The 12,297-nt window shown below is 40.8% G+C and overlaps 1 protein-coding gene across 2 annotated transcripts in view; it reads left to right on the top strand.

Annotated features, from left to right (window-relative positions):
* Positions 1-7,434, top strand: part of apaf1 (apoptotic peptidase activating factor 1) — a 63,854-nt gene extending 56,420 nt beyond the window's left edge. For both annotated transcript variants that reach the window (XM_084050318.1, XM_084050317.1), the window contains one exon: positions 4,786-7,434. In XM_084050318.1, the coding sequence (XP_083906444.1) occupies positions 4,786-4,932 (147 nt within the window). In that variant the 3' untranslated portion in view covers positions 4,933-7,434. The remainder of the gene's footprint in view (positions 1-4,785) is intronic.
* Positions 7,435-12,297: the final 4,863 nt, after the last annotated feature.

Here is a 12,297-nt window from a genome sequence, read left to right as displayed (position 1 = left end):
GGCTGTTATAGCGCCACCATGAGGCCGAATGGTGTGATATTTTTTTAAATAATTTGGGACTTAATTATGAATTTTCCCTCCAAATCTGATAACTCTAGCTCTTAAGGCTTCTGAGAAAAAAATACTTGAAGTTGAGTTTTTTCACTTTTACATTAAAGTGGATGGGGGACATTTAATGCACTAATAAATCAATATCAATTAAACTATTTAACCAATCTCTTAGCAAAATACAAGCGCACGATTCCCGATTTAGACGGTCATTTTGATATATGGCACAACATTAGGGGATAAAAACTGTGGGAGGAGTAGCGGTTTGAAAAAAGTTTATCTATAAATAAATAAAGATGTAAAGTGTATAGAGTACTATAGTCTGGTTGCCCTGTTAGGGCAACCACACTAAATAGAGACCGCACACTGGAATATGCTCCAACAGTAAAAGGTTTATCATCACCAAAAATGTGACGTTTGGAGCTGGTTGGCTCTGCCTCAGACTATGCACTGCACTGTTGGAGGCTCTCATTGGACGTACTGTAGGAATAGGTGTTGAAGAGGGCATAGTCCAGGGGTCTTCAACATTTTTCAGGCCAAGGACCCCTTAGCTGAGAGAGAGATGAAGCAGGGACCCCCAATACATATTGAATAACATCGCTGATTAAACTTTGTTTTATTTTATTTAACTACGTAACACATTGAGTGCCATTGAGTGTACTATGTATCCGCTTCATCCGCTGGGTGCCAGCGTTTTTTACCTTGTTTTGACGATCTCTGGAGAGCCGCAGAAGCCACAACGTGCACGCGGATGTAAACAAAAAGTGTCCGGGGGTGGGGGAGGGTCTCGTCTATCCACTGGAACAAAAACATTTCTACCGCAATCGTCCATTTTGTCGAAAATGGCTAGTTTTCACAAAAAAAAGAAAGAATCCGAGCTAGTATTTTTCTCCAAATCCTAATATAGGAATCGACGGAAGTGACGTTTTTTGGGATGACGTCATATCCGTCGATTCCTTCTAGCAGAATCGAGGAATCATTCCCAAGTTGCATTAGAGCGCCCTCGTGGAATTTGCCAAAACATTTTTTCTTTAAAAGACGCCTAAAAGACGTCTTGTGACCTTGTAGATCTTCTATTTTCGGCAAAGAGAAGAAAGGGCCTAGTATAGATCCTTGGGAAAAGAAACGGACGACGTACATTTAACCACCGTCAACGGTGGTTAAAAATCGGTTTCTTTTCGTGCAAATAAAACAGACAGTTAACAGACAAAAACAACAAAATACTGTACGTGTTTGGTTCAGAGAGCCCGGTTTAGATTGGAAGGTTTTTATTAAAATATTCAAATGTTTTTTCCTTAGTTTTTTCCTTGGTATAAAGAGAAGCTGTCAAGCAGATAAGCTGTGCTAGGAGTTTGGTAGAAAAAAGAAAATGTTTTGAGACCAAGATGTTCTCCCACACGTTACAGTAAAATGTCCCCCAGGGGACTGTCCTCCATGTGTCACACACACACACACAAACACACGCACACATAGTATACAGTACATTATATCTGCACATCACTAGCTCTCTCATAAATCAGCAGTCCCCGAGTAATAGTGTTCATATCAGCACATGAACCATCTGCTCTGAGGATATCACACACACGCACGCGTTCTCTATACTCCTATCGAGAAAGATATACGGGTTGTTTTTATACAGCTGTTTGTAAGCACAATTGATGTGTTGCAGATACTAGATCTAGAATCTAAAATTACACAGATGCTTTTTTTTAAATGTTTTTAATGGGTTAAACAAAATAGGTGGGAACTTTAACCACTTGAACCCCAGCATGCCTATTCTGGAAGAAATAGCCAAACATTGCTGTGATTTTGTAGATCGGCTAGGCGTACTGTGGGTTTCAAACAGTGTTGTTCTGTTTTTTGGGGATCAAAGTGGAAATCCATCTCATGACATCAAGTACAGTACTGAATGGGACTTGGGGGAAAAGATGAGGTGAGAAGGAAGCATGGCATGAGAGAGTGAAACACATATGTTACACACACAGAGAGAGAGAGGTCTTTCAGGTTTTAATTATTAAGTAAGCCTTTACAGTCACATTTTGTGCGTGCGTGCGTGTCTGTGAGCTTGTATATCTGCTATTTTTGAGAACCACTGTTCTAAACCACTGTTCTAAATCCTAAGAGTTTTCTGAAATAGTATGTTGCTTTCCCGGTTTTAATGGGTTAAGTGGTTAAGCACTGATGAAGGTCACAGTACCAAGCCCCTACAGTACAATAACAGCGATATGCAAAATAAGCTCCATTTAGTAGTGCTGAAGGGTTTGCATGATTAATGAACATTGCTTGTGTGTGTGTGTGTGTGTGTGTGTGTGTGTGTGTGTGTGTGTGTGTTTGTGTTTGCACGCACATGCTCATACTTGCTGGTAAGTTAGGTATTTGTTGCCTCTGATATTTCTGTTCCAGTCTGTATATCTGGAGACTGAAGTGGCCTGTTTTCTTTCAAAATCTCTCTTACGCACACGCATAACTAGACCTTAAGAACCAACATCTACAACCTACTTAAAGAAAGTGCATCACCACCACTTTATTGCACATTGCGCTGCTCAGGGGGTCTCATTTAACATTTATATTGTTGTGTACCATACGCCCAAACCAGGGCCGGAAAGAGGCCTACACTCAACTACCCATGCAAAACGTAACAACAAACTTTACGGCAGACTGTGTACACCTGTATGAAAACTGTGTATGAACATTTTGGAGATGGTGGGTATTAGCGACCCCCCCCCTGGCCCCGGTAACGCTCATACCGAGTGCCGCGCTATAAGCTTGTAGATCTGCTATTTTTTTTAAAACAAATCATGAAAATGAGTGCAAATCTTATATACATTTTTAACTCAAATCTTTGCTTCTCGGTGTCCCTGGAACAAAATATTTTGAGATGGGGAGGGGGGTCCGTGGACTAATATATCATTTTGGGGATCCTTGACATGAGAAAAGTTTGAGAACCACTGATATTATATATTGTTTTTAACTGTATTTTTAACTGGTATTATTATACTGTATTTTTATCTGTTTTTAACTGGATTTAGAAGACATTTGTAAAATCCCCAGAAGCAAAGTTTGGAGTTAAAAATGTTCGCTTTAAAAAATATATGTACTAAAAGATTTGCAAAAAGAATCACGATTTAAAAACACAAAATAGCAGATCTACAAGCTGGTAGCGCGGCATGGTTAAAGTGGTGCCGGCCAACGGCAGAATAAACTAAATAGTGGTCTTCAAGAGACAAGAAGCTGGCCGCACACACTGGTAGCCAATATTTGCCAATATTTTGTGCCAATATTTTTTATAGGACACAGAGTAAACAAACCAAGGTTTTGGCAGGTACAGTAACTGCCTCCTTCAGAGGATCTGAGCCACCCTGCTACAGCAATGGTTTTCAACCCTTTTCATATCAAGGTCCATTATTTATTTGGCATTTGAGCCATGGACCACCGTTTGATGAGATTTAGACTCTCAGACCCAAGACTTAGAATATTTTGTTATCGTTGGATACGAGTTTGTCCACAATTCCCTGCTGTATTGATGTGGTACAGTACCATAGGAGAGATAACAGGCAAACGTTGATTAAAATAACAATTATTCTACATTCCTTAATTGTGTAGACTTGTTGTAAATTAAGTAATGCAGATGTTTAACAATAATTTAACTCTTGAGAGCGTAAAATGAAAGGGGTCCATTTGGTTTCATTTTACACTCAAGAGAAGATCTAATAAGGGTCCATTTGGTTACCAACTCTCCATCATTTAGCTGGGGACCACCTGGAATCCCCCTCAAGGACCACTGGTTGAGAACCACCCTGCTACAGCACCACCAAAGCAACAATGACAAAGTTGACCGGATAGATTTGAAACTCAACCAGATGTATACAACGTATCACCGTATCGTCACTGTCGGGTAGAAACCTCTTATTCCACATTCAAACCTTTTGTGTTTGTTCTTAAATTAACGAACCTACCTGATCGCACTACACAAAAGCATCAAAATTAGCAGATCCTGAATCCTGAAAAGCAACAGTTGTGGACATATGAGGTTTCCACCTGACAGAGACGATATATCACTATATAATACATATAATATAATAGAGCTATTATTTTGTGTATAATCATCAGAATCGATTTCCTTTCATCTGTATGAATTTATCTGTTGGAAAAGTGTTCTGTACATCTTCAAATGTTTTTTAAAAATGGTGGAAATAGTCGATCTACAAGCTCACAACGGGCCGCATCGACAGGCTTTAGACATCCTTCTTTAACCGCTGTAGGAAGTACAAGTAAGGCTAGCGTAAATGAGTGAAACTAGGACCATTAAGAATTCAGGCATGTTTCCCTTCTGTCTCTCACACACACACACACACACACACACACACACACACACACACACACACACACACACACACACACACACACACACACACACACACACACACACACACACACACACTGTACTGTAAACACCCACACACACTGACACTCTCCCAGTTTTAACAGAATCACTCTACAAAACTTGCTGGAAGTGGGCTTGCTGTGTGTGCATGCAAGCATGATCAGAGTACCTTTTTTTAAGACAGTGTGAGAAATTGTGTGTCTTTGCGTGCGCGCGCCCGTGTGTGTCTGTGGTTCATGTTGGTTTGGCTTGTGTGGAGGAGATAGATCCAACGACAGATGAACATTTTCCTTTTTTCTCCTCTCTCTATCTCTCTCTCTCTCTCTCTCTCTCTCTCTCTCTCTCTGTACCAGTGGTGGGACGTGGAGAGGGGCGAGGCCCTCCAGACCTTCTACCCCACAGGTGCCAACCTGAAGAGGATCCACGTGTCACCTGACTTCTCCACCTTCATCACCATCGACAACATTGGAATCCTCTACGTCCTCCAGCGGGTGCAGTGAGAGAGAGAGAGGTGTTACCAGACCCATAGAGAGAGAGAGCGGGATGTTGCCTCCTGTAGTTCCAAACATTGGAACTTCCTCATTGAGATAGAAAGAGAACTTCCGCATTCCATTCTTACAATGGGAGTCAACGCTAGTGGCGTCAACTCTCTTAAAAAAATATCATGCTGGGTCTGTTACCAACCCAATCCAAAGTTCCGCATCCTGAACAACATATCCTCTATACAGTGGTTCTCAAACTTTTTCAAGTCAAGGAATTGACTACCAGCTTTAAACACTTAAACCCTCCTCTATACTTAGTAAAATAGACCCGAGTTGGCTCTGTACTTGGTCTGCTCTTCTTTCCTTCTACACCAAATGTCTTCGCCATAAATACCAGCTCTAATGGCTCACAACGTGTTGCGACACTACGCGTTGTGAGCTATTTCTGGCAAATGTTTCCCCCAGGATAGCGGGTGCTACAGTAGGGTTCAAGCCCCTATTTTGAGCATAGGCAGAAAATATTCAAAAGGTTTCAAAGATAGATTGTCTATTTTGTCTGTGCGACACTGCTGTACGACAAAGTATGAAATAGAGCTTACAGTAAGTGGTTAAATGAAACCTACTGTATATACTCAATATATCATCTTGTAAACACCTGAGCCTTGGAGAACTTCCTGTGTGTAACTGACCGTTCCCCTGAGACAAAAACAGAAACTGGTGTTTGTTAGCATAGAGAAAAATGTCAGAAATAATTTTTATCACAATTTTTGTTATTATTGTTGCTATTTTCTGGGTCAGTTGGGGCCGTGGGGTTCAGGGGAACCACAACAAACACAGAGGTAAACCTTAACCGCACTTCCTCTGCCATTGTTGTTGTCAAATGTCAAATGTAATGCTTATAATTTGTTGGTTAAGGTCATGTGCATGTGATTCCGTGACCAGCTGAACGACACTCGGTGCATTCGATTAATATTGCATTAAGGGGATTTCTACTTTTCCTTGTGAGCTAATTTAAAGCTTCTGTGTGTGTGCACCTATAATTATACGTTGAGTCGTAAACTGTAAAACTGTTCTCTATCTGTGCTGTTGGTGTCTTCAAGGGTGTGAAACGTAACAGTAACACTATTGTCTTGAGAAAGTCTAAAAGAAAAAATCTTTGCCTTGTTAAACTTGAAATCTGTGCAACGGTATAATCACTTTTACACCATTTGTAATGTTTTCTATGGCCTTAATCAGATTAAGGAGTAGAGATACGGGGGGGGGGGGGTTACATTCCACTCTATCAGGTTAACTTATTGTCCGTGCCTATACATGCATGAAATGAAAGCATTTCTGTCAAACAAACCTAAAACAATTTGAATACCTGCATACGTATCGTCTCTTTCGGGTGGAAACCTCATATGTCCAAAACTTTTCAGGGATTCAATAAAAAAACGCAAAAGTAGCAGATCTGCATCTTATGATGCTTTCGTGTGACGCTGCAGTATGATGGTGTTAATTTAGGTAAAAAACACAAAAGTTTCGAATATGGAGATTTGGAGGTTTCTGCCCGACAACAGCGATATTAAAATCCTCATTGTTGATTTAACTCTGAGGGGGTGAAAGTGGACCCAAAAGGGCGCGTATGTATGTACTTGTACTGTACACTGAACTTGTATCAAAGTCAAGGTGTGTGATTTTGTTCTGTATAGTTGTGATTTCCACCTTTTTTTTTAACAATGGCCTGGATTTGTGCACCAGTCCTCCCTGTGCTCCCAGTACGACTACCAGTAAATCCATTTTTTTTACACCTGCCACTGAGCCAGCTGCTGCTGCGGAGGCATTTTAACCACTTTCATGCCTTTTTTGGGCATGTCATTATAGGCAGACATATAAAAGCTCATAGCTTATAGATCGGCTATTTTTGTCAATTTTTTAGTTGGGCTGTGCTCGTGTGCTGTGGTTAACAGACATGACAATCTTTCATTCAGCCTTGGCCTTTTCATCAATGGTGTGGCCACAAAATGTCATATTAGATCATGTTAGATAATCATGGCATCAAAATACCACAATGACTTATGCCTCTTTTCGACTACAGGAACTAAGTGAACCATGCTGTGCCTTGTGACATCAGGTTCTGGGTTTGTTTCCATAAGCTACAGCTTGGTTTCAGATACACTTCTCAGAACCTAATTTGGGTCCTGGACCCAATGTGAGTTCTGAGAACCCAGAACTGAGAACTTGCAAAAAAGAACATTCTAACAAAAACAACATTGCAGAACTTCAGGGTTTCTGGAAAGTTTCAGGTTAAGTTTCTGGATTTACCCTTCATAGTCGAAAAGAGACATAAAATGTGGTGCTCAAAGGTTCGGCAGTTCAAGTCGATCTGCAGCGATTGATCCCTTCCAATCAAATAACGGGACTTCTTTGTCAGAATATGAAATATTGCGGTCAGCTCAGGTTATTTTGATTATGCACTATGGTGAAGTGCATGATAAGTGTCATTTCTAAGAGATTAAATGAATATGCTGTGATACTGAATTATACCACGTCTGTCCTTAGTACTGCATAACGTGTGTGTGTGTGTGTGTGTGTGTGTGTGTGTGTGTGTGTGTGTGGGTGTGGGTGTGTGTGTGTGTGTGTGTGCGTGCGCGTGTGTGCGTGTGTGCGCGCGTCGGCCAGCCAGCCTATTTTCTCAGTCCCGCTCCCGCAATTGACAAATGCATCCAAGTGTCAGAGCTCCTTGCTTTGCTTTTGTATTGTAATCACCATGCTGCAACATGCTCCACCCACACTGCTGCATGCTTAAAGATGCTCTACATCCAGATTATTGCGGGTTCCACTACTGTACTCACGCTTGCAGCTACTTAAAAAACACCCACTGCAATCAGATCTGTGGAGGGTCCACCGGGATCCCTTTAGTGCACTGATGGGCCGTGAGGGTATTGCAAGTGGGCCCCCAAATAATTATTAAAGGTAGGGTAAGTGATGTTCTTTGTATAGTTAAGTGTTGAATAGCTCTATATTCTGATAGTACTTATTGCTATAGAGTGTTAGTTCAATAACAGTAACATGCTTTAATGGGTTAACCCCAACATGCTTTGCTTACTGTGGGCATCTATGGAATCGTATTGGGTTAGTTGTGATGGCATCTGATCTGTGTGTAACCTGCTCTTCATGAACGCTGCCTCCCATAGACTCGTCCTCTTGCGATGGGCGGGTCCGTCCGCTGAGTCACGCTCCGTCTGCGTTCCACACACGTCCTCCAGACTGACAGCTGGCTGAGCAGAACAGCCCGGTGACATGCTGCATGTCCTCTCCAAATGTCACCCAGACACCCGAGGAGCCGCACGTTTATGACCAAGCCTGTGCACAACCACCAGTTTAACCCATTAAGACCTGAGGCGATTCTTAAAAATGTTTTCTAAATCCTAACCGTTTTTTGAAAAAAATCCCCCCAAAAAAATTTCCCCCAAAAAAAGATCTACAAGCTATGAGCTTGTAGATCTGCTATTTTTGAATAGCCAAAGAAATCTAAAGTGACACAGATGCGTTCCAGGTCTTAATGGGTTTTAATATGTCGTTGCTGTCGGGCAAAAACCTCCTTGTTCTAACTTTTTGAGTTTTTTCGTAAATTAATAATCGTACTACTTGATCATATAACGGCATCAAAAGTAGCAGATCAAGTAGTAGTAGAGCTTGTAGATCTGCTACTTTTGCTGTTTTTGAATCTGAATCCTGAAAAGTAACAGTTTTGGACATATGAGGTTTCGCCCCGACAGTGACGATATGTGTAAGTACAGGCTGGGGTGTGGTGGGAGTGTTGGGCGAGAGGAGTGGTACGGTGGTGCTGCTGCGTCCTCCCGGTGGGGGCTCCTGCACTGGCAGGTGAGCCAGTAGGATACAACGACAGTGAACACACTGTGTGTGTGTGTGTGTGTGTGTGTGTGTGTGTGTGTGTGTGTGTGTGTGTGTGTGTGTGTGTGTGTGTGTGTGTGTGTGTGTGTGTGTGTGTGTGTGTGTGTGTGTGTGTGTGTGTGTGTGTGTGTGTGTGTGTGCGTGCGTGCGTGCGTGCGTGCGTGCGTGCGTGCGTGCTTAATGTCTAGATTAGGGGAAAGTGGGTAAAAAGTAAATGTCTACTCTAAATTATTATATATATATATGTGTCACATCACGATCAGCTATATTAACTACTTTATATACATTTTTAGTGTGGTTGCCCTAACAGGGCAACCAGACTATTGTTATCCTCCGAGGCCATAACAGTTTATTTTGAACCGCATCTCCTCCCACAATTTATTTTTCCCAATTTAGTGCCATATGTCAAAATGACCGGCTTCACCGGGAATCGTGTGCTTGTATTTTGCTAAGAGATTGGTTTCATAGTTTAATTGATATTGATTTATTAGTGCATTAAATGTCCCCATCCACTTTAATGGGAAAATGAAAAAACTCCCATTCAAGTATTTATTTCTCAGAAACCGTAAGGGCTAGAGTTTCAAGACTTGGAGGGGTGGTTCATGATTTAGTCCAAAATTATTGGAAAAAAAATTACACCAGTCGGCCTCATGGTGGCGCTATAACAGCCCACTTTACGTTTTAGCCTATAACTCTTGAACCGTAGGTCGTAAATTAAAAATATTTTTTCCCTAGATTCCTTGGGTCATGACGCATTTGTGTCAGGATAGATTTTCCGCCATTTTTAATTTTCATCAAAACACACTTTTAGCTCCTCCTCCCACATATTTTGTCCAAATTGTCTATGTCAAAAATCGGTACACATGATCTCTGGGCCCATGCGATAAACATATCCAAACGGCATTTTGATAGTCCTTACCGTTTGTCCGTAAATGGCTTCCAAAGTTAGTGGGAGGGGCCTGTTTTACCAAAAATGCCAGAAATCACGAACGAAACGTCTGGTGAATCCCAAATTTGAATCACATGTTGAGGATGGTTTACTCAACAAATCCCCAAAAGCATTTCCATTTTGACCCATAGGGGGCGCCACAAATGCACAAAATGTAACCGAGGCAAAAACATGATTTTTGGGGGGATCAGTCCTCTCAAAATGAAATAAAAGCGATATCAGGAGTGACGTGACAATACGATTGGTCTGTTACATTTGTGGGAGGGGCCTATTTATTTAGTGGGAGGGGCCTATTTCCTAAAATCAAAACGGCACGTATCACGAAGGCAGGATCCGATCGGCACCCGATTCGAATGGCACGTCGCACGGCCTCCGACGGTATTCCTCCCGACGTATCCCTCGAGTCGTGATACGGTCGGCGCAACCACACTTTGCAATTTCCCAGAATTGCGACGCGTCTAGTTATGGATGCTATAAATCAGTAGAGACCCCCACATTAACGTATGCTTTATGGCCACGGACCCCTAGGGACCCCCTGGCCCAGGGGCCCCCATCTGAAAAATATTTAGTGCCAGGGACCCCCAGAAGAGAAAAGTTATGTTAAGAAATTCAACATCATTCAAAATGTTCCAAACATTTTCAAGATGTTTCAAACATTTTTAAAAATATCAGATGTACAAGCTCGCTGCGCCGCCTCGAAGTGACGCGCTGTGAGCTTGTAGATCTGATATTTTTGAATGGCCAAAGTATAAAATATGGATAAAGTGGTTAAAATGATTGTGATGCTGTATTTTAAATTGAATCGATTTTTTTTTGTTTTAAAACATACTGGTTTTAAATAGACAATTTATTCAAATATGTAAATATACACGATTCACATATGCAAAGTACAAAAGTATTCACATTAAAATATACTTAAGTGCTGAAAGTAAAAGTACTCATTTTACAAGTTTCCAAATGTGTAAAATGCTTTGAAAACAGCAGATCTACAAGCTCACAACGCATTGTGAGCTTGTAGATTTCAAATAGCCTAAGTATGCATAGGACTGTAGTGGTTAATGCATGTTTTGTAATCATATTAAACATCTATAAAGTAACTAGTAACTAAAGCTTTCAAGTAATTGTGGTGAAGTAAAAGTACTATATTTGCCTCTGAGATGTAGTGGAGTAGAAGTAAAAGTATTGAAAATACTCAAATAAAGTACAAATACCTCAAAATTGTACGTAAGTACAGGAGTACATGTACTTAGTTACTTTACACCGCTGCTCTGCACAGGTGAAGATGATTTAGTGTTGATGAGTAAAAAGCATTCTGTGGGGATCTATTCACTCTGCAGGATGAAGATCCGGTCAGAAAACGCAAATGGTTTGTCCATGTGACGTTCGTTTGAACGTGTTCAACGCAGGCGCACTACGTCTGCTTTCAAACATTTTAGCTTGCAAGTTGCACCCACGTCGCGCCGCTCTACTGAAGGTAATGTTTGATTTATATCTAAAGTTTAAACACTCACTGTGTGGGGGTTTGTAGATCTAACCCTGCCATATGTTCATGTGTGTTTATAAATCTACTTTAGTCTTGGATCAAGACGGCCCGTCAGGGATTGTATTATTTATGGTGATCGAGTCTGATGTTTGTTGGTAGTTTTAAACGGATCATAAATCCTCATAAATGAACCCAATCCAACATATAAAGTGTTTAAACACAAAGACACGGATGTTACCCGTCCATACGGGTCTGTTGTGTTCCGTAATATTACGTAGAGTTTAATAAAGACGCGTCTTAGTCCCATGTGCGTCTGAACGCCGTTCTAGTTCCACATTTACATTTCCCTGCTGCAACAGCCACTTTACCAAATAGTTTGTGGTTCTGTGTTTAAGGCTCGTGCGTCTATACTTATGTATGCATTGTAAATATAAAGTGATTATCTTAAAGCCACAGATGTTATCCGTACATACGGGGTGTTGGTGTTCAGTTAATGTTCAGTATAGATTAATAAAGAAGTGTTTTAATCCCCTCTGTGGATGAACGTCATTGTATTTCCTGAATTACATGGGGTGTAATACCGGTGTTCACCTGCAACAGCGCCACTTACACCCATTGAATGATATATGCAGTGATGTTCAGACAGACCAGATTGAAACATTTATTTATCGAATAATGCGGAATATTACCGAACATAAAGGGTCTGTATGGTGGGATAACATCTGTGGCTTTGGGATAAACACGTTATATTTAGAGTAACATACATTTATCAAGATGTTTGAGACTTTAACATGGAACCAACTAACAAACACTATTTTTGGAGAGTGTTAAGAATGTCAAAGATAGGATAATGATAATAATGTCATTTTATTTGTACAGCACTTTTCACATTTCATACTTTTCATGAAATATCTAGAACAAAACAAATGTAGAAGCCTAAGGATAGAGATTAAACTGAGCTAAATTGTAACATAAGATAAATAACACTCAGGCAGGATAATAAGTAATCTAAACTAAATATCGATATCAAAATCGATAAGAAATCTGAGTCTTG

Source organism: Gymnoscopelus microlampas (assembly GCF_963454915.1).
Source record: "Gymnoscopelus microlampas genome assembly, chromosome: 23".
Classification (NCBI taxonomy): Eukaryota; Metazoa; Chordata; class Actinopteri; order Myctophiformes; family Myctophidae; genus Gymnoscopelus; species Gymnoscopelus microlampas.
This window is presented reverse-complemented; position numbering and strand designations above follow the sequence as displayed.